Here is a 21,969-nt window from a genome sequence, read left to right on the forward strand (position 1 = left end):
TGGCATGCAGCTACAGCAGACAGTAAAGAAAGCAAATGGCATGCTGGCCTTCATAGCGAGGGGATTTGAGTACAGGGCCTTGGTGAGGCCACACCTTGAATATTATGTACAGTTTTGGTCTCCTAATCTGAGGAAGGACATTCTTGCTATTGAGGGAGTGTAGCGAAGGTTCACCAGACTGATTCCCGGGGATGGCCGGACTGACATATGAAGAAAGACTGGATCGACTAGACTTATATTCACTGGAATTTAGAAGAACGAGAGGGGATCTCATAGAAACATATGAAATTATGACGGGATTGGACAGGTTAGATGCAGGAAGAATGTTCCCGATGTTGGGGAAGTCCAGAACCAGGGGTCACAATCTAAGGATAAGGGGTAAGCCATTTAGGACCAAAATGAGGAGAAACTTCTTCACTCAGAGAATTGTGAACCTGTGGAATTATCTACCACAGAAAGTTGTTGAGGTCAGTTCGTTAGATATATTCAAAAGGGAGTTAGATATGGCTAAAGGGGTCAAGGGATATGGAGAGAAAGCAGGAATGGGGTACTGAAATTGCATGATCAGCCATGATCATATTGAATGGTGGTGCAGGCTCGAAGGGCCGAATGGGCTACTCCTGCACCTATTTTCTATGTTTCTATGTTTATCACTGTTCTCCACCTGCTCCACGATGACATGCAAGCCGTGATCCTGACCAACGGATCCACCACAGACCCATTCCACATTCGGACCGGGATCAAGCAAGGCTGTGTCATTGCAGCAATGCTCTTCTCAATCTCTGTTGCTGCAATGCTCCAGCTCACCCTCACCAATCTCCCCGCTGGAGTGGAGTTAAATTACAGGACAAACGGGAATCTGTTTAACCTCTGCCGCCTCCAGGCCAGTTCCAAGGTCGTCCCATCCTCCATCATAGGACTACTGTACACAGACAACGCCTGCGTCTGCGCACACTTGGAGGCCGAACTCCAAGCTATCGTCAACACCTTCACCGAGGCGTACGAGAGCATGGGCATTACACTAAACATCCTTAAGTCAAAGGTCCTCTACCAACCTGCTCCCGCCACACAGCACTGCACCCTGGTTATCAAAATCAACGACAAGACCTTGGATAACGTGGACCATTTTCCATATCTCTGGAGCCTACTGTCAACAATCCTACTGGGGATTGTTTGCTAGTACTGTTGGGGAGGAGTTAAACTAATATGGCAGGGGGATGGGAACCAATGCAGGGAGACAGAGGGAAACAAAAAGGAGATAAAAGCAAAAAACAGAAAGGAGATGAGAAAAAGTGAAGGTCAGAGAAACGCAAGACAAAGAACAAAAAGGGCCACTGTACAACAAAATTCTAAAAGGACAAAGGGTGTTAAAAAAACAAGCCTGAAGGCTTTGTGTCTTAATGCAAGGAGTATCCGTAATAAGGTGGATGAATTAACTGTGCAAATAGATGTTAACAAATATGATGTGATTGGGATTACGGAGACGTGGCTCCAGGATGATCAGGGCTGGGAACTGAACATCCAGGGGTATTCAACATTCAGGAAGGATAGAATAAAAGGAAAAGGAGGTGGGTAGCATTGCTGGTTAAAGAGGAGATTAATACAATAATTAGGAAGGACATTAGCTTGAATGATGTGGAATCTATATGGGTAGAGCTGCAGAACACCAAAGGGCAAAAAACGTTAGTGGGAGTTGTGTACAGACCTCCAAACAGTGGTAGTGATGTTGGGGAGGGCATCAAACAGGAAATTATGGGTGATTGCAATAAGGGTGCAGCAGTTATAATGGGTGACTTTAATATGCACGTAGATTAGGCTAACCAAACTGGAAGCAATACGGTGGAAGAGGATTTACTGGAGTGCATAAGGGATGGTTTTCTAGACCAATATGTCGAGGAACCAACTAGGGGAGAGGCCATCTTAGACTGGGTGTTGTGTAATGAGAGAGGATTAATTAGCAATCTCGTTGTGCGAGGCCCCTTGGGGAAGAGTGACCATAATATGGTGGAATTCTGCATTAGGATGGAGAATGAAACAGTTAATTCAGAGACCATGGTCCAGAACTTAAAGAAGGGTAACTTTGAAGGTATGAGGCGTGAATTGGCTAGGATTGATTGGCGAATGATACTTGAGGGGTTTGACTGTGGATGGGCAATGGCAGACATTTAGAGACCGCATGGATGAACTACAACAATTGTACATTCCTGTCTGGCATAAAAATAAAAAAGCGACGGTGGCTCAACCGTGGCTATCAAGAGAAATCAGGAATAGTATTAAAGCCAAGGAAGTGGCATACAAATTAGCCAGAAATAGCAGCGAACCCGGAGACTGGGAGAAATTTAGAACTCAGCAGATGAGGACAAAGGGTTTGATTAGGGCAGGGAAAATAGAGTACGAGAGGAAGCTTGCAGGGAACATTAAGACGGACTGCAAAAGTTTCTATAGATATGTAAAGAGAAAAAGGTTAGTAAAGACGAATGTAGGTCCCCTGCAGTCAGAATCAGGGGAAGTCATAACGGGGAACAAAGAAATTGCGGACCAATTGAACAAGTACTTTGGTTCGGTATTCACTAAGGAGGACACTAACAACATTCCGGATATAAGAAGAGTCAGAGGGTCTAGTAAGGAAGAGGAACTGAGGGAAATCCTTATTAGTCGGAAAATTGTGTTGGGGAAATTGATGGGATTGAAGGCCGATAAATCTCCAGGGACTGATGGTCTGCATCCCAGAGTATTTAAGGAGGTGGTCTTGGAAATAGCGGATGCATTGACAGTCATTTTCCAACATTGACTCTGGATCAGTTCCTATGGAGTGGAGGGTAGCCAATGTAACCCCACTTTTTAAAAAAGGAGGGAGAGAGAAAACAGGGAATTATAGACCGGTCAGCCTGACATCGGTAGTGGGCAAGATGATGGAATCAATTATTAAGGATGTCATAGCAGCGCATTTGGAAAGAGGTGACATGATAGGTCCAAGTCAGCATGGATTTGTGAAAGGGAAATCATGCTTGACAAATCTTCTGGAATTTTTTGAGGATGTTTCCACTAGAGTGGACAAGAGAGAACCATTTGATGTGGTATATTTGGACTTTCAGAAGGCTTTCGACAAGGTTCCACACAAGAGATTAATGTGCAAAGTTAAAGCACATGGGATTGGGGGTAGTGTGCTGACATGGATTGAGAAATGGTTGTCAGACAGGAAGCAAATAGTAGGAGTAAATGGGTACTTTTCAGAATGGCAGACGGTGACTAGTGGGGTACCGCAAGGTTCTGTGCTGGGGCCCCAGCTGTTTACACTGTATATTAATGATTTAGACGAGGGGATTAAATGTTGTATCTCCAAATTTGCGGATGACACTAAGTTAGGTGACAGTGTGAGCTGCGAGGAGGATGCTATGAGGCTGCAGAGTGACTTGGATAGGTTAGATGAGTGGGCAAATGCATGGCAGATGAAGTATAATGTGGATAAATGTGAGGTTGTCCACTTTGGTGGTAAAAACAGAGAGACAGACTATTATCTGAATGGTGACAGATTAGGAAAAGGGGAGGTGCAACGAGACCTGGGTGTCATGGTACATCAGTCATTGAAGGTTGGCATGCAGGTACAGCAGGCGGTTAAGAAAGCAAATGGCATGTTGGCCTTCATAGCGAGGGGATTTGAGTACAGGGGCAGGGAGGTGTTGCTACAGTTGTGCAGGGCCTTGGTGAGGCCACACCTGGAGTATTGTGTACAGTTTTGGTCTCCTAACCTGAGGAAGGACATTCTTGTTATTGAGGGAGTGCAGCGAAGGTTCACCAGACTGATTCCCGGGATGGTGGGACTGACCTATCAAGAAAGACTGAATCAACTGGGCTTGTATTCACTGGAGTTCAGAAGAATGAGAGGGGACCTTATAGAAATGTTTAAAATTCTGATGTGTTTAGACAGGTTAGATGCAGGAAGAATGTTCACAATGTTGGGGAAGTCCAGAACCAGGGGTCACAGTCTAAGGATAAGGAGTAAGCCATTTAGGACCGAGATGAGGAGAAACTTCTTCACTCAGAGAGTGGTGAACCTGTGGACTTCTCTGCCACAGAAAGTTGTTGAGGCCAATTCACTAAATATATTCAAAAAGGAGTTAGATGTAGTCCTTACTACTAAGGGGATCAAGGGGTATGGCAAGAAAGCAGGAATGGGGTACTGAAGTTGCATGTTCAGCCATGAACTCATTGAATGGCGGTGCAGGCTAGAAGGGCCGAATGGCCTACTCCTGCACCTATTTTCTATGTTTCTAACAAGGTAGACATCGATGATGAGGTCCAACATTGCCTTCATTGTGCCAGTGCAGCCTTTGGTCCCCTGAGGAAGAGAGTGTTTGAAGAGCAGGACCTAAAACCCGGCACCAAGTTCATGGTCTACAGTGGTGATACCCACCCTCCTATGTGGCTCAGAGACTTGGACTATGTACAGCAGGCACCTCAAAACACTGGAGAAGTACCACCAACGCTGCCTCCGCAAGATCCTGCAAATCCATTGGCAGGATAGGTGCACCAACATCAGCGTTCTCGCTCAGGCCAACATCACCAGCATCGAAGCACTGACCACGCTCGACCAGCTCCGCTGGACAGACCACATCGCCCGCATGCCTGACACGAGGCTCCCAAAACAAGTGTTCTACTCAGAGCTCCGACACAGCAAGCGAGCCCCAGTTGAGCAGAGGAAATGCTTCAAGGACACCCTCAAAGCCTCTTTGAAAAAATGTAACATCCCTGGGAATGGAAATCATCCCTGATAATGGGAATCCCTGGTCCAAGACCGTCCAAAGTGGAGAAAAAGCATCGGGAAAGCGCTGACCACCTCGAGTCACTTCGCCGAGAGCAAGTTGAAGCCAAGCGTCGACAGCGGAAGGAGTGCGCAGCAACCCAGACACCCCACCCACCTGTTCCTCCAACCACCGTTTGCCCCACCTAGACTGTAGGTCCTGTATTGGACTCTTCAGTCACTGTGAGCAGTTCTGGGCACCAGACCTTAGGAAGGATCTATTGATCTTGGAGGGAGTGCAGCGTAGGTATACCAGAATGATCTCGTAACTTAACCCTTGGAGTCTAGCGGAGATATTACACAAACTAGGGTTGAATTCCCTGGAATTTGGAAGGTTAAAAGATGATTTGATCAACGTTTTCAAGATATTAAAGGGAACTGATAGGGTAGATAGAGAGAAACTATTTCCGCTGGTTTGGAAGTCTAGGACTAGGGGGTTGTGTCTAAAAATTGGAGCCAGGCCTTTCTGGAGTGAAATTAGGAAATGGCAACTGATGCTAGATCAATTCTTAATTTTAAATCTGAGATTGATAAGATTTTTGTTAACCAAAGATATATGGGGCAAGATGGAGTTAGCTCACAGATCAGCCATGATCTCATTGAATGGTGGAACAGGCTTGAGGGGCTAACCAGCCTACTCCTATTCGTATGTTCCTAGGGCAAAAGAAAAGAATGCTGCAGAAGATGAAGCCAATCCTGGAACATTTGGCTCATCCATTTTGACAAGGACATTTGATGGAAGTCCTTGGGGGTCACTAATTTACAGATTACACGACTTTTGTTTTATACATCTGTGAATTTGATTTTGTATGTCTGATTCTCTTTGATCCTAGGTCCCCAATTTCCTTTTCTGGAATTCCTGATATGGTGCTATTCCATCAAGAAACTTTTGGGGCAAAATTCGGTCGTGCCCTGTTTGGGGCTGTAATTTTTTACTTTTGAAAAAATTTAGCATCCGACGAGATACCTTGCCAAATTGTGTGAAATTGGACGTTTTCACAGCCCCAACCTTCTCCACAATCAACTGATGTTGCACAGGACACAGGACACAGGACACAAGCACCCGACCACATTGCTGCCCAGGCGCCAGGAATGGCCTCACCATGGCCGGATTTATTTCACTTCACGCTGTACACCCTGACTGCCACATGATGCGCCAGGTTGGCACCACCCACAGCAGCACCATAAAGCATCTCTGTAATGCCCAAGCCATTCCTTTCACACTCATCACCATTATAGGGTGGGCGGGGGATGGGGGGGGGACTACCTTTGTGTCTCACCATTCACCACAACTCACTAAGCCACTTCCAAAGGTGCACACAAATCTGTTCAAGAACGCAATTCAATGTTTGACACATTAGCAGAAACTCTACATGAACACTGGCTACAAGACCCAAGTTCCTACCCTTGTGTGTTGTTAGTTGATATGATTGGACAAGGATGAGGGCAAGTGTGAGGGGTGGCTAGTGAGATAGGGATGTGATAATGTAGAGATAGATAGAGGTGTAAGGTAAGTTGGTGTGAGTAAGGATGTGCAGGAGTAAGGTAGGGAAGGCAGAGTGATGGGGATGTGATGAGTGGCACAGCAGGATGAGTTTGAGTGTAGCTTTGCAGTATCTTTTCGTCATCTACTGAGATTATTAAAAGGTTTACGTCATTGCAGCCAGATCTTCGACGACATCGCTGCTTGTGCCAACCTGTGCAATGTGAAACCAAGCTGCATTGGTGTCCTGTGGCGGTCTCTTCCGCCCATTGGAAGGGAAGAGAACCTCCCTATGTGCTCGGACTCCCTCCATAAGTATCTGGAGGGAATCATGGGAGAGCCTGGGTGCAGCGTGCACCTTTTGCAGTGCTTGTTAGTGTTTGCAGCATCTCAATACTGTAGAACACTCACGGCACAACTGTCAAAATATATATTTTCATGGTCCCTTTAAGGAAACTGACTGATGACGCCTCATCAGATCCACTTCCTTTTAATTGGCCAGGAACCTCGCAGAGTAGCCCACCATCAGAAAATCGCTTGGGAGAGCCAGATGAACATGGGAAAGTGATTCCAGTTCGCACCTGAAGCAGCCTGTCTTGCTTTCTACCCGGTAGGTAAAATTGTGGCCATAAAGTCAGTTTTGCTAGTAAAATAATTTCAAACTACGTAAGCAGAAGTGAAATGTCATCTAGATTACAGATTCCATTTTCGACACTAAAATCATGTCTAAATGATAGGGAAATTTGTTACAGTATTCAAGGGCTCTGGTTGGATTCTAAGATTTGTTTCACACTCTTACCTTCACTGGAGTCAGAGTATTGTTGGGATTTATTTCCATAATATGGATATCATGAGCTAAAGTCTCTGCAATAAAGATATATCTGAAATGCAAAAAAAAAGTTCATTTATATTGGAGAATATTTTATTGTACAAACCTTTTAAATTGTGAATTCCACTGAAACAACAAACAGAACAGAACAGAACAGAACAAAAAACTACAGGAAAAGCAATTGTGCTGTTATAATGGGGAAACTGAGATAAGGAATCTGAGGATGTGGAGAACCAAAATGTTGCAAAGGACAAGGGGTAAACAGTGAAAAAATGTTTTCACTGGTCAATGAACTGGTAATAGGGGCATACACTTGGTATTAGTACCAGGAGCAGAAAAGGGGAGTCTAGACTTCCCTCTCCTCTTTGATAACCCACCTTTTTGACTAAGCTAATTGCCTTCTTCAACTCAGTGACCATTTCTTTCCTTACACCTCTGAAGCAGCAGGGTACACTTTTCTACTTAAAAAGGTTGTTTATAAATACAGTGTATTATTATTGACTGCAGGTGGACATAAATAGGTTAGGAGAGTGGGCAGATATGTGGCAAATGTTATAGTTATGAGGAGAGACTGGAGATACTCGGAGAGTGATTTTGGTGGGGTTGCTCCTCCTCACCTACTATAACTTCAGGAGAAATGTCACGGAAACTCCAGAGAACCAAGGTAGATGAAGAACCCCTGCAGGAATTCAATCCTGGAGCAGTGAAAGCAGAGAGAAGATTCAAGAGATTTTTCAAATTCTGAAGGCTTTGAATAAGATAAATAGGCAGAGACTATTTCTTCTGGTTGGGGTGAAAAAGGGTCATCAATTTAAGGTAGTCACTATGGGAGTTAGGAGAGAGGTTAGTTGAATTTCTTCATGTAGGAATTGCTGCCACATGGAATGCTTTGGCACAGGGAGTAGCTGAGGCAGAGACCACTACATATTTGCAGGGAAGAGTAGATAAACATTTGAAGTAAAGGAAAGTAAAGGGGGGAGATCAAGGCAGTGGAACTAGTTTTGGATTGAGCTAGCGGAGAGCCAACAGAGACACAATGAGCTATATACTCAACAGCAATCTACAGAATACTATCAATATTTATTTATAAAGCACATGGATTAGAAGCAGTGGATCATCTCATTAACCTACTGCAGTCCTTGTAGGAGGTAACTAAATTGATTGATGATGAATCCAATGGATGGGAAATGATCTGGGATGTAATTACTGAACATTTGCTTCAAGTACCCAATCAATGTGAATTGCTAATGATTCTAATTATGTACTGGGATGCATTACAATTTGACATTTCAACTGAATTATTATGACCTTGCATAGATCATTACTGAGGCCACATTTGGAATACCACGTGCAATTCTGAGCACCCAATTTCAACAGAGATTGATGATTTGGAGACAGACTGGAACATTTTCAGGAATTAGAACTCCACAAAAGGAAAAGATTTGGACGAATGGATACCGTAGAATCACCACGTTATTAACCCTGTGTTGGCTGTACAAAATTAGAGAATTCTGTTAAAAAGGAATATGGGATCCTTGGCTTTACAAATAGAGCCAGAGTGCAAAAACAAGGAAGTTATGCTAAAACTTTATAAAAACTTGTTAAATCCCAGCTGGAGCCTTATGGCCAATTCTGGTGACCACACTTTCGGAAGGATGTCAAGGCCCAAGAGAGAGTGCAGAGGAGATTTACTAGAATGGTACCAGGGATGAGGGACTTCAGTTATGGGAAGAGGCTAGAGAAACTGGGGTTGTTCTCCTCAGAAAAGGAGAAGGGGAGATTTGATCTAAGTTCAATATCATGAAGGATTTTGATAAAGTAAGGAGAAACTTTTCCAGTGCAGAAGGGTCGGTAACCAGAGGAGACAGATTTACAGTGATTGGCATTGGAACCAGAGGCAACATAAGGAAGAAAGAATTTACACAGTGAGTTATGATGATCTGGAATGCACTGCTTGAAAGAGTGGTGGAATCAGATTTAATAACTTTCACAAAAAAAAAATTGGATGAATACTTGAGCTTTTCAGACCCACAACCTTTGTTTAGCAGCCAAATAGATTGTTAAAACCCCAGTTACAACTAATCCCTTTGACTCTGACTTTTAGAAGGGAATTGAACAGCTCAAATGACTGCGGAAGAGCCAAAATTTGTGTCAGTTTCCTTCATTTGAGTGTTTACATGGATTTCTGGCTCCGTGCGCGGGGCGGGAGGCGGTGGGGGGGGGGGGGGGGTGTGGTGCGCACAGCGCAGCCTGTATCGGAACAGTGAATGACAGAACGCAACTTCAGGATTTCCGTATGCGCCAAATCCCGAAGTTCCGCTCAGTTTCAAAGGCAGAATTAGGCTGAAGCCTATTATTTGCCGTCATCTGGACTGCAAATTCCAGGCCATTAATTTGAAACACAAGTATTGTTATCCAGTGAAATCCACAACATTTTAATCTTGCTTCTATTTATCATATTTCTTAATGAATTTGTAGTTTTCAACTTGAAATATATGGTTTGTCAGAGTGAGTCAGAGTTTCCCATCAGCTGGAGATCAGGAGTATATGATGTGATCCCACATCATTCCCAATGCAATCGACAATAATTGGGTATGTTAATGTAGTGCTTAGTGTCATGTATTCAACCAGCATTGTAACCCATGTATAAACTGACCTAAGTTGTACACCGTGAGAACACTGACCACTAGGTGGGAGACACTCCTAACCTGGACCTTCAGGTATAAAAGGGGAAGCTCCACCCACCTTCATCACTTGAGTGCTAAGGAATAAAGGACAGGTCACAGACTGACCTTCTCTCAAGCATGGGCCTCGTGTGCATTTATACTGTGTAGTTAGGACGTATCAATGGCATCCCAGTATCAATGGAGTTAGACACGGGTGCCAGCCAGTCCCTGATGGGTATCAAACAGTTCGAAAAGTTGTGGGCATCCAAGGCCAGGAGGCCAAAATTATCGCCGATTGACGCACAGCTACGGACTTACACAAAGCAGATCATTCCGGTGCTAGGCAGCACCACGGTAGTCGTGACCCACAAAGATTCGGAGAACAGGTTGCCACTCTGGATTGTCCCAGGGGACGGTCCCGCACTATTGGGGAGGAGTTGGCTTGCTGTCATGAACTGGAAATGGGGCGATGTCAATGCAATTTCCTCTGTGGAGCGAGTATCATGCTCACAGGTCCTGGACAAATTTGACTCATTATTTCAACCCGGCATTGGCACTTTCATGGGGGCCAAGGTAGTGATTCACATAAACCCGGACGCCAGACCAGTACACCACAAAGCCAGAGCAGTGCCGTACGTGATGCGGGAAAAGATAGAAGGCGAAATGACTGGGCGAGCCCGATTGTGCCAGTGCTCAAGGCGGATGGGTCGGTCAGGATATGTGGCGATTACAAGGCCACCATCAATCGAGTGTCACTCCAAGACCAGTACCCACTACCGAGAGCGGAGGACCTCTTTGCGATGCTATCCGGTGGCAAACTTTTTTCAAAATTGGACCTGACCTCAGCTTACATGACCCAGGAGCTGGCGAGTGAGTCGAAGAAGCTGACCACCATCACAACCCACAAGGGGTTGTTTGAGTACAACAGATGTCCGTTCGGGATTCGCTCGGCCGCCGCGATCTTCCAACGAAATATGGAAAGCCTCAAGTCGATTCCAGGGACGGTGGTTTTTCAAGTCGACATCCTCATTACAGGTTACGATACTGAAGAACACCTCCACAACCTGGAGGAGGTGCTACGCAGACTGAACCGGGTAGCTCTGTGACTGAAAAAGGCGAAGCGCGTCTTCCTAGCTCCAGAGGTAGAATTCCTGGGGATGAGGGTAGCAGTAGACGGGATCAGCCCTACTGCATCCAAGACGGAAGCGATCCAGAGAGCACCCAGACTCCGTAACACGACGGAGCTGCGTTCGTTCCTGGGGCTCCTGAACTATTTTGGTAACTTTCTTCCCAAATTGAGCACGCTGCTAGAGCCGCTACACGTGCTCCTACACAAAGGTCACGAATGGGTCTGGGGGGACAGCCAGGAAAGGGCTTTTAATAGAGCACGCAATTTGTTATGTTCCAACAATCTGTTAACGCTATATGACCCATGTAAGAAATTTGTGTTAACGTGCAATGCGTCGTCCTATGGTGTCGGGTGTGTGTTGCAGCATGTCAATGCCAAGGGTCAGTTACACCCAGTAGCTTATGCCTCCAGGAGTCTGTCCCAGGCAGAAAGGGGCTACGGGATGGTAGAAAAGGAGGCGCTCGCATGTGTATATGCGGTAAAGAAAATGCACCAGTACCTGTTTGGCAGGAAATTTGAGCTGGAGACAGATCACAAACCCCTAACGTCCCTTTTGGTCGACAACAAGGCCATAAATGCAAACGCATCGGCCCGCATACAGAGGTGGGCACTCACGTTAGCTGCCTATGACTACACAATTCGGCACAGACCAGGCACCGACAACTGCGCCGATGCACTCAGCAGGCTCCCACTAGCCACCACTGAGGGGGCTACCGAGCATGGTGCTGAGATGGTCATGGCTGTTGAAGCTTTCGGAAGCGAAGGCTCACCCGTGACAGCCCGTCAGATTAAAGTCTGGACAAATAGAGACCCGCTATTGTCTCTAGTCAAGAAATGTGTCCTGAATGGGGACTGGGCAGCCACGTACAGGGCATGCCCTGAGAAATTTAAACCATTTCACAGGCGCAAGGATGAACTCTCGATTCAGGCCGATTGCCTACTGTGGGGAAACCGCGTAGTCATGCCCCAGATGGGCAGAGAGGTGTTCATCAGAGAACTCCACAATGGGCACCCGGGCATTGTCACGATGAAGGCAATTGCCAGGTCACACGTTTGGTGGCCAGGGATAGACGCAGATCTGGAACTTTGTGTTCGCAGGTGCAACACGTGTGCCCAGCTGGGCCATGCGCCCAGGGAAGCCCCCCTTAGCCCCTGGCCATGGCCCGCCAAGCCTTGGTCACGCATCCATGTGGACTACGCAGGTCCTTTCATGGGAAAAATGTTTTTGGTTGTAGTAGACGCTTACTCCAAATGGATCGAGTGTGACATTTTAAATTCAAGCACATCCTCGGCCACGGTAGAAAGTCTACGGGCAATGTTCGCCGCCCACGGTCTACTGGACATCTTGGTCAGCGACAATGGCCCGTGCTTCACAAGCATTGAATTCCAGGACTTCATGGCAGGCAATGGAATTAACCATGTTAGAACGGCACCGTTCAAGCCGGCCTCAAACGGCCAGGCAGAATGAGCAGTGCAGATAATCAAACAGGGGATGCTCAGATTCCAAGGGGGTTCCCTACAAACCCGCTTATCACGCCTTCTGTTGGCCTATAGATCCCGACCACACTCGCTCACAGGGGTTCCACCCGCAGAGCTACTAATGAAAAGGACGCTCAAAACCCGATTATCCCTTATACACCCCACCATGAAAGAAATTTTCGAGAGCAGGCGCCAGTCACAATATCACTATCATGACAGGAATGCGAGGGCGCGATGTATTGATGTAAATGATCCTGTTTTTGTCCTCAACTACGCTGCAGGGCCCAAATGGCTCGCAGGCACTGTGGTTGCCAAAGAGGGAAATAGGATTCTGGTAGTTAAACTTACCAATGGACAAATCTGCCGCAAACATGTGGATCAAACAAAAAGGAGGTTCAGCAACCCCATAGAAGAAGCAGAGGAAGAACACGATATAGAGTTCACTCCACCACAGGTGACCGAACACCGGAACCAAAGGGAGGAGAGCCTAGTCACTGTGGACAGTCTGGACAGGCCTGAGGCACTGCAAACAGCAGACACTCAGGCCAGCGCCCAACAACCGGAGCCCCAACTCAGGCGCTCTACAAGGGAGCGTAAACCACCAGAGACACTCAACCTGTGATCCCAATAAGACTTTGGGGGGGGAGGTGATTTCATGTATTCATCCAGCATTGTAACCCATGTATAAACTGACCTAAGTTGTACACCGTGAGAACACTGACCACTAAGTGGGAGACACTCCTAACCTGGATCTTCAGGTATAAAAGGGGAAGCTCCACCCACCTTCATCACTTGAGTGCTCAGGAATAAAGGACAGGTCACAGACTGACCTCTCAAGCATGGGCCTCGTGTGCATTTATACTGTGTAGTTAGGACGTATCACTTAGTGTACTGGAGCAGTAATCCAGAGAACGCGATTTTAAATACCACAATGGCAGTTTAAGAATTTGAAGTAAGCTTTGAAAAATCTGGAAATAAATAAAACTGGTATCAGTAAAAGTATCCATGAAACTGTTGGATTGTCGTAAAAACTGATCCACTAATATCCTTTCGTGAAGGAAACCTGCCATCCTTCCCCATTCTGCCTTATTGTGATTAGTCCCACACCAACGGGGTTGACTCTTGAATGCCCTCTGAAATGGCTTAGCAATGCACTCATTCTAGAACTAGGCAATAAATGCTCGTCTTGGCTGCAACGGTCACATCCCAAGAATTACTTTTTTTTTAATGTTCTCCCTATGGCCCAGTACACATTGCATTGCAATTCAGAGAGTGCTGGGCTTGCTCATGAAGTACACTGAGCAAAATGAAAAGGCCGCTGGAGCAACCCAGAGTCAGGAAATATATACTGACCAAAGCAGGCTGTTCAAATATTGGATCCAAGTAAATTACCAGAAGTAGAAAGCAGCTACAATGGAATCTACTTTTGAACATTGTTCATACTGGCAAGACTGGGAGCGGCAAGACTGGGAGCCAAAACAATGCCAGAATTGAAACTAGAATTCGCTAAGCAAGAAAAGGAAAGAATGTTCCAGCAGGAGCAAGAAGGAGAGGGCTTTCCTCATGTACCAATTAGTCAGGCAAAGTCTCTTCTCTTCTTAGGCAGTTCTCCGGAGTCGAGGATGATTTGCTTCCACACTAAAATGAGTTCGAAGGTGACTAATGAGACCAATGCGGGATCTACAGTCTCTGTCACAGGTGGGTCAGGTGGTGGTTGGAGGGACGGGTGGGTGGGATGCTTGATTTGTCGTACGCTCCTTCCGCTTGCTCCTGGTGAAGAGACTCGAAGTGTTCGGCACCTTCTCGGTTACTTCTCCTCCACTTTGAGCAGTCTTGGGCCAGGGATTCCCAAGAGTCGGTGGGGATGTTACATTTTTTCAAGGAGGCTTTGAGAGTGTCCTTGAAGCATTTTTTCTGCTCTCCAGGGGGTCTTGCCTGCCGTGACGTCGTTCGGAGTAGAGTGCTTGTTTCGGGAGTCTAGTATCGGGCAAGTGGTCAATGTGGCCCATCGATCGGAGCTGATAGAGTGTGGTCAATGCCTCAATGCTGGCCTGAGAGAGAACATTGATGTTGGTGCGCCTATCCTGCCAATGAATTTGAAGGATTTTGCGGAGGTAGCGTTGGTGGTACTTCTCCGGTGCTTTGAGGTGCCTACTGTACATAGTAGTCCATGTCTCTGAAGCATATAGGAGGGCAGCTATCATTACTGTTCTGTAGATCATGATTTTGGTGCCGGGTTTGAGATCCTGCTCTTTGAACACTCTTTTCCTCAGGCACCCGAAGGCTGCACTGGTACACTGAAGGCGGTGTTGAACTGGACTTCGTCATCGATGTCTGTCCTTGCTGATAGTAGGCTCCCAAAGTATGGAAAGTGGTCCAAATTGTCCAAGGTCTTGTCATGGATCTTGATAATCGTGGAGCAGTACTGTGTGGCGGGGGTAGGTTGGTAGAGAACCCGTTATCATACTGATGTTAAATTTAAGGCCTGGACTCTCTTACGCTTCAATGAAGTGTTAACGATGGTTTGGAGTTCAGATTCCGAGTGTGCACAAACACAAGCGTTATCTGCATATTGTAATTCAATGTCAGAGATTGGAACAACCTTGGATCTGGACTGGAGCGGTCGGAGGTTGAACAATTTCCCACTTGTCCTATAGATTAACTCCACTCCAGCGGAGAGCTTGTTAAAGGTGAGATGAAGCATTGCAGCGAGAAAGATTGAGAAGAGTGTTGTTGCAATGTGAAAACCTTACTTGACCACAGTCTGCACTTTTAATGAGTGTGTGGTGGATCCATTGGTAAGAATCACGGCTTGCATGTCATTGTGAAGCAGATGGAGGATGGTGACAAACCTTTGAGGACAGCCAAATTTGAGAAGGACACTCCATAATTCCTCACGGTTGACAGAGTCGAAGGACTTTCTGAGGTCAAAGAAAGCCATGTATAAAGGTTGATACTGCTCCCTACACTTTTCTTGGATTTGTAGCGTAATGTCCATTGTGCCCCTTAGTGGGCGGAATCCACATTGCGACTCTGGGAGAAGCTCTTTAGCCACTGGGAGGAGATGATCGAGGAGGATTCTTGCGATGAATTTCCCTGCGGCAGACAGCAGAGAAACTCCTCTGTAATTACCGCAGTTGAACTTGTTACCTTTCTTGAAGATGGTCATGATTACAGCATCTCTCTCCTGGCATGCTGTTCACCTTCCAGATAAGAAAGATGAGGTCATGGATTCACGCTAAGAGTACTTCTCCACCATGCCTTAGAACTTCGGCGGGGATTGCATCTGCTCCTGAGGCCTTGTTGTTTTTCAGTTGTCGGATGGCTTTTTCAACCTCCTGCCGGGCTGGGATTGTGCCGAGGTGGTGACAGGTGGCATGCTGTTGAATGGAGTCGAGGACACTCACGTCAAAGACAGAGTCTTGGTTGAGGAGATCCTCGAAATGTTCCTTCCAGCGGGCACTGACTGCCTCTCTGTCCTTGATGAGCACCTCCCAAAGTAGCAGCACACATGGGGAAGCTCAACAATAATGTGACAAGGAAGAAAAGGAGCATCAGCACCAGCCGAGGAGAAATTGAGCAAAAAGAAGAAGCCACACCAATACCGGAACTGGTGGAGAAAGGCTTATCGGGGAGAAGATTATTCAATGAGGATCCAATGAACCTACCCAGAATTCTACCCAACAACTTTGCTAAAAATAATCTATACCAATTATTTATGACAAACAAATTCATAAAGCCTTATGAATCACCATAAAAGGGAAGAAGAAATTTAAGCAGGATAGGTAGTAATGTCACTTAGCATTAAACTACTTACTACGATTTAATGTGTATATTCAGTGAAAAGTGCAGACGATAATATGGTCACATATTAAATTCTGCCTGTTTATGATTTGACATTTGAAGCATGCAGGCAGAAACATAGAAACATAGAAAATAGGTGCAGGAGTAGGCCATTCAGCCCTTCGAGCCTGCACCGCCATTCAATGAGTACATGGCTGAACATGCAACTTCAGTAACCCCATTGCTGCTTTCTCGCCATACCCCTTGATCCCCCTAGTAGTGAGGACTACATCTAACTCCTTTTTGAATATATTTAGTGAATTGGCCTCAACAACTTTCTGTGGTAGAGAATTCCACAAGTTCATCACTCTCTGGGTGAAGAAGTTTCTCCTCATCTCGGTCCCAAATGGCTTACCCCTTATCCTTAGACTGTGACCCCTGGTTCTGGACTTCCCCAACATTGGGAACATTCTTCCTGCATCTAACCTGTCTAAACCCGTCAGAATTTTAAATGTTTCCATGAGATCCCCTCTCATTCTTCTGAACTCCAGTGAATACAAGCCCAGTTGATCCTTGATATGTCAGTCCCGCCATCCCGGGAATCAGTCTGGTGAACCTTCGCTGCACTCCCTCAATAGCAAGAATGCCCTTCCTCAAGTTAGGAGACCAAAACTGTACACAATACTCCAGGTGTGGCCTCACCAAGAAATTCAAAGAGATATTGAAAGTTCCAAAGAATACTTGGAGGACTGGCAGTGGAATGAAGATATTTAGGAACTCTGATTGGATGAGAAGAACCTAGCAGGTTACTCACAAGCTGATACATCAAAGGGTGATATGAAGGAAGTCAAATGTTACACATTCAATAATGTGCAACACAAAGCAATATTTCCCATCCCACCTTCGAAAGAGCACCTTTCACAATCTCAGAGTATCTCGAAGTGCTTCACAGAAATTCAAGTAGTCTTGAAGTGTAGTCACACTTAATGCAGGCAAATGCTGCAGCCAATTTGTGCACAGCAAGGTCCCACAAACAGCTAGTGAGATAAATGATTGAAATCTGCTTTACTGATTTTTGTTGAGGGATAAATGTTGGCTAGGATACTGGAATGCCCTGTTCGTCTTTGAATGGTGCCATGGGATTTATTACAGCCAGCTGAGATGGCAGACAGTACCTCGATTGAACATATCTTCTGAAAGACGGCACTTCTAATACACCTTCAGTACTGCACTGAAGGGTCTCAGAGTAGGTGTTCAAGTCTCTGGAGTGGGCCTTGAACCCATAAACTTCTGACTCAGAAGAAGGATTGCTAACATTAAGCCAAGACTGACACACAGCGAAAGAGGGAACATGATGCAATTGGAGGAACCAAGTTCAATTGCTGAATGTTTGTGAACCTAGATGCAGGGAATTCTATTGCTATTATTACACCCGGTCAGTGAATAAGTGGCCAATGCTTGTGTGATACAGGATGTACTCAGACACTAATACCACATCTGCTGCACTCAAAGAAGGATACAGCGTTACATTCATAACACAATAGCTAGGAGAAAAATAAACTGCTGGTGGGGTATGATTGCTTCAATTAGGCTGTAGTCAAACCAGCTGGATATCCAGTAGTAAAGCTCATGCAGAGCTTTTAGCCACCATTACCATGCAGAACCATTTGTCCCAAACACAGGCAATGCGATGTCCATGGTTCTTGCTGCACGGTGCAGGAGGCTACAGCAAACCCAAGATGAAGGAAACATTAGGTTCAGAGGAGGCATCAAATACAGGCAAATTCCACATGTCTCATGGAGTACTGGAACTAGAAGACTTCGATAAGTTTTTGAGAAGATTTTGAGAAGACCTAATGGAGCTGCGCATGGATTCACTCTGGAGCATCCGCATTTATATCACATTTAGTGAGTTAGTCACACCGCAGGTAAAGGTTACACAGGCAGATAGGGAATGGGTGACCATCAGGCAGAGCAGGAGTAGGAAGGTAGTGCAGGGGTCCCCTGCGGTCATCTCCCTCCAAAACAGATATACCACTTTGGATACTTTGGAGATGGCTCATCAGGGGAAGGCAGCAGCAGCCAAGTTCATGGCACCATGGGTGGCTCTGCTGCACAGGAGGGCAGGAAAAAGAGTGGAAGTTCTATACTGGTAGGGCATTCTATTGTAAGGGGAATAGATAGGAGTTTCTGTGGTCACAATTGAGACTCCCGGATGGTATGTTGCCTCCTTGGTGCAAGGGTCAAGGATGTCTCGGAGCAGCTGCAGGGCATTCTGGAAGGGGAGGGTGAACAGCCAGTTGCCGTGGTGCATATATAGGTACCAATATAGGTACAAAACAGGATGAGATCCTATAAGCTGAATTTAGGGAGCCAGGAGTTAAATTAAAAAGTAGGACCTTAAGGTAGTAATCTCAGGATTGCTACCAGTGCCACATGCCAGTCAGAGTAGAAATAGCAGGATAGTTAAGGTGAATACGTGGCTTGAGGAATGGTGCAAGAGGGAGGGATTCAAATTCCTGGGACATTGGAACCGTTTCTGGGGGAGGTGGGACCAGTACAAACCGGACGGTCTGCACCTGGGCAGGACCGGAACCGATGTCCTAGGGGGAGTGTCTTTTAATGCTCTTGGGGAGGGTTTAAACTAATATGGCAGGGGGATGGGAATCTATGCAGGGAGACAGAGGGAAGTAAAATGGGGGCAGAAGCAAAAGGAGATAAGGAAAAGTGGAGGGCAGAGAAATCAAAGGCAAAATCAAAAAGGGCCACATTACAACATAATTCCAGAAGGACAAAGAGTGTTAAAAAAATAAGCCTGAAGGCTCTGTGTCTCAATGCGAGGAGCATTCGTAATAAGGTGGAATTAATTAACTGCACAGATAGCTGTTAAGGATATGATGTAATTGGGATTACGGAGACATGGCTCCAGTGTGACCAAGGCTGGGAACTCAACATCCAGGGGTATTCAATATTCAGAAAAGATAGACAGAAAGGAAAAGGAGGTGGGGTAGCATTGCTGGTAAAAGAGGAGATTAACGCAATAGTAAGGACATTAGCTTGGATGATGTGGAATCTGTATGGGTAGAGCTGCGGAACACCAAAGGGCATAAAACGCATAAAAGTGGGAGTTGTGTACAGATCACCAAACAGTAACAATGAGGTTGGGGATGGCATCAAACAGGCAATTAGGGATGGGTGCAATAAATGTACAGCAGTTATCATGGGTGACTTTAATCTACAGATAGATTGGGCTAACCAAACTGATAGCAATACGGTGGAGGAGGATTTCCTGGAATGTATAAGGGATGGTTTCCTAGACCAATATGTTGAGGAGCCAATGAGAGAGCTGGCCATCCTAGACTGGTTATTGTGTAATGAGAGACGATTAATTAGCAATCTTGTTGAGCGAGGCTCCTTGGGGAAGAGCGACCATAATATGGTAGAATTCTTCATTAAGATGGAGAGTGACACAGTTAATTCAGAGATTAGGGTCCTGAACTTAAAGAAAGAAAACTTCGATGGTATGAGATGTGAATTGGCTAGGATAGACTGGCGAATGATACTTAAAGGGTTGACGGTGGATAGGCAATGGCAGACATTTAAAGATCACATGGATGAACTTCAACAATTGTACATCCCTGTCTGGCGTAAAAATAAAACGGGGAAGGTGGCTCAACCGTGGCAAACAAGGGAAATTAGGGACAGTGTTAAATCCAAGGAAGAAGCATATTAATTGGCCAGAAAAAGCAGCAAACCTGAGGACTTGGAGATCTTTAGAATTCAGCAGAGGAGGACAAAGGTTTTAATTAGGAGGGGGAAAATAGAATATGAGAGTAAGCTTGCAGGGAACATAAAAACTGACTGCAAAAGCTTCTGTAGATATGTGAAGAGAAAAAGATTAGTGAAGACAAATGTAGGTCCCTTGCAGTCAGATTCAGGTGAACTTATAATGGGGAACAAAGAAATGGCAGACCAATTGAATAAATACTTTTGTTCTGTCTTCACTAAGGAAGACACAAATAACCTTCCGGAAATACTTGGGGACCGAGGGTCTAGCGAGAAGGAGGAACTGAAGGAAATCCATATTAGTCAGGAAATTGTGTTAGGGAAATTGATGGGATTGAAGGCCGATAAATCCCCAGGGCCTGATAGTCTGCATCCCAGAGTACTTAAGGAAGTGGCCCGAGAAATAGTGGTGCATTGGTGGTCATTTTCCAACATTCTATAGACTCTGAATCAGTTCCTATGGATTGGAGGGTAGCTAGTGTAACCCCACTTTTTAAAAAAGGAGGGAGAGAGAAAACAGGGAATTATAGACAGGTTAGCCTGACATCGGTAGTGGGGAAAATGTTGGAATCAATTATTAAAGATGTAATAGCAGCACATCTGGAAAGCAGTGACAGGATCAGTCTAAGTCAGCATGGATTTATGAAAGGGAATTCACGTTTGACAGATCTTTTAGAATTTTTTGAGGATGTATCTAGTAGAGCGGACAAGGGAGAACCAGTGGATGTGGTGTATTTGGACTTTCAAAAGACTTTTGACAAGGTCCCACACGAGAAATTAGTGTGCAAAATTAAAGCACATGTTTTGGGGTTAATATACTGATGTGGATGTAGAACTGGTTGGCAGACAGGAAGCAAAGAGTAGGAATAAACGTATCCTTTTCAGAATGGCAGGTAGTGACTAGTGGGGTACCACAAGGTTCAGTGCTGGGACCCCAGCTATTTACAATATACATTAATGATTTAGACGAAGGAATTGAATGTAATATCTCCAAGTTTGCAGATGACACTAAGCTGGGTAGCAGTGTGAGCTGTGAGGAGGATGCTAAGAGACTGCAGGGTGACTTGGACAGGTTAGGTGAGTGGGCAAATGCATGGCAGATGCAGTTTAATGTAGATGAATGTGAGGTTTTCCACTTTGGTGGCAAAAACAGGAAGGCAGAATATTATCTGAATGGTGACAGATTAGGAAAAGGGGAGTTGTAACGAGACTTGGGTGTCATGGTACATCATTCATTGGAAGTTGGCATGCAGGTACAGCAGGCGGTGAAGGCGGCAAATGGCGTGTTGGCCCTTCATAGCTAGGGGATTTGAGTATAGGAGCAGGGAGGTCTTACTGCAGTTGTAGAGGGCCTTGGTGAGGCCACACCTTGAATATTGTGTACAGTTTTGGTCTCCTAATCTGAGGAAGGACATTCTTGCTATTGAGGGAGTGCAGCGAAGGTTCACCAGACTAATTCCCGGAATGGGAGGACTGACATATGAAGAAAGACTGGATCGACTAGGCTTATATTCACTGGAATTTAGACGAATGAGAGGGGATCTATAGAAACATATAAAATTCTGACGGTATTGGACAGGTGAGATGCAGGAAGAATGTTCCCGATGTTGGGGAAGTCCAGGACCAGGGGTCACAGTCTAAGGATAAGGGGTAAGCCATTTAGGACCGAGATGAGGAGAAACTTCTTCACTCAGAGAATTGTGAACCTGTGGAATTATCTACCACAGAAAGTTGTTGAGGCCAGTTCGTTAGATATATTCAAAAGGGAGTTAGATGTGGCTCTTATGGCTGAAGGGATCAAGGGGTAAGGAGAGAAAGCAGGAATGGGATACTGAAGTTGCATGATCAGCCATGATCATATTGAATGATGGTGCAGGCTCGAAGGGCCAAATGGCCTACTTCTGCACCTATTTTCTATGTTTCTAATAAGAAGCTGTGTGCATAGTTCTTACCAGTTTCACAGTAATTGTATTGGCAAGTACCATCTACCTCCAATAGTGGATGTGAGGGAGG

General features: G+C 45.5%; 1 protein-coding gene across 2 annotated transcripts in view; it reads right to left on the bottom strand.

The window, feature by feature from the left end:
* LOC139264497 (serum paraoxonase/arylesterase 2-like) overlaps nt 1–21,969 on the bottom strand; it is a 138,219-nt gene that overhangs the window by 18,785 nt on the left and 97,465 nt on the right. For both annotated transcript variants that reach the window (XM_070881063.1, XM_070881061.1), the window contains one exon: nt 7,084–7,165. In XM_070881063.1, coding sequence (XP_070737164.1) covers nt 7,084–7,165 — 82 coding nt within the window. The remainder of the gene's footprint in view (nt 1–7,083; nt 7,166–21,969) is intronic.

The sequence above is a fragment of the Pristiophorus japonicus genome, chromosome 5 (genome assembly GCF_044704955.1).
Source record: "Pristiophorus japonicus isolate sPriJap1 chromosome 5, sPriJap1.hap1, whole genome shotgun sequence".
In the NCBI taxonomy this organism is placed as follows: Eukaryota; Metazoa; Chordata; class Chondrichthyes; family Pristiophoridae; genus Pristiophorus; species Pristiophorus japonicus.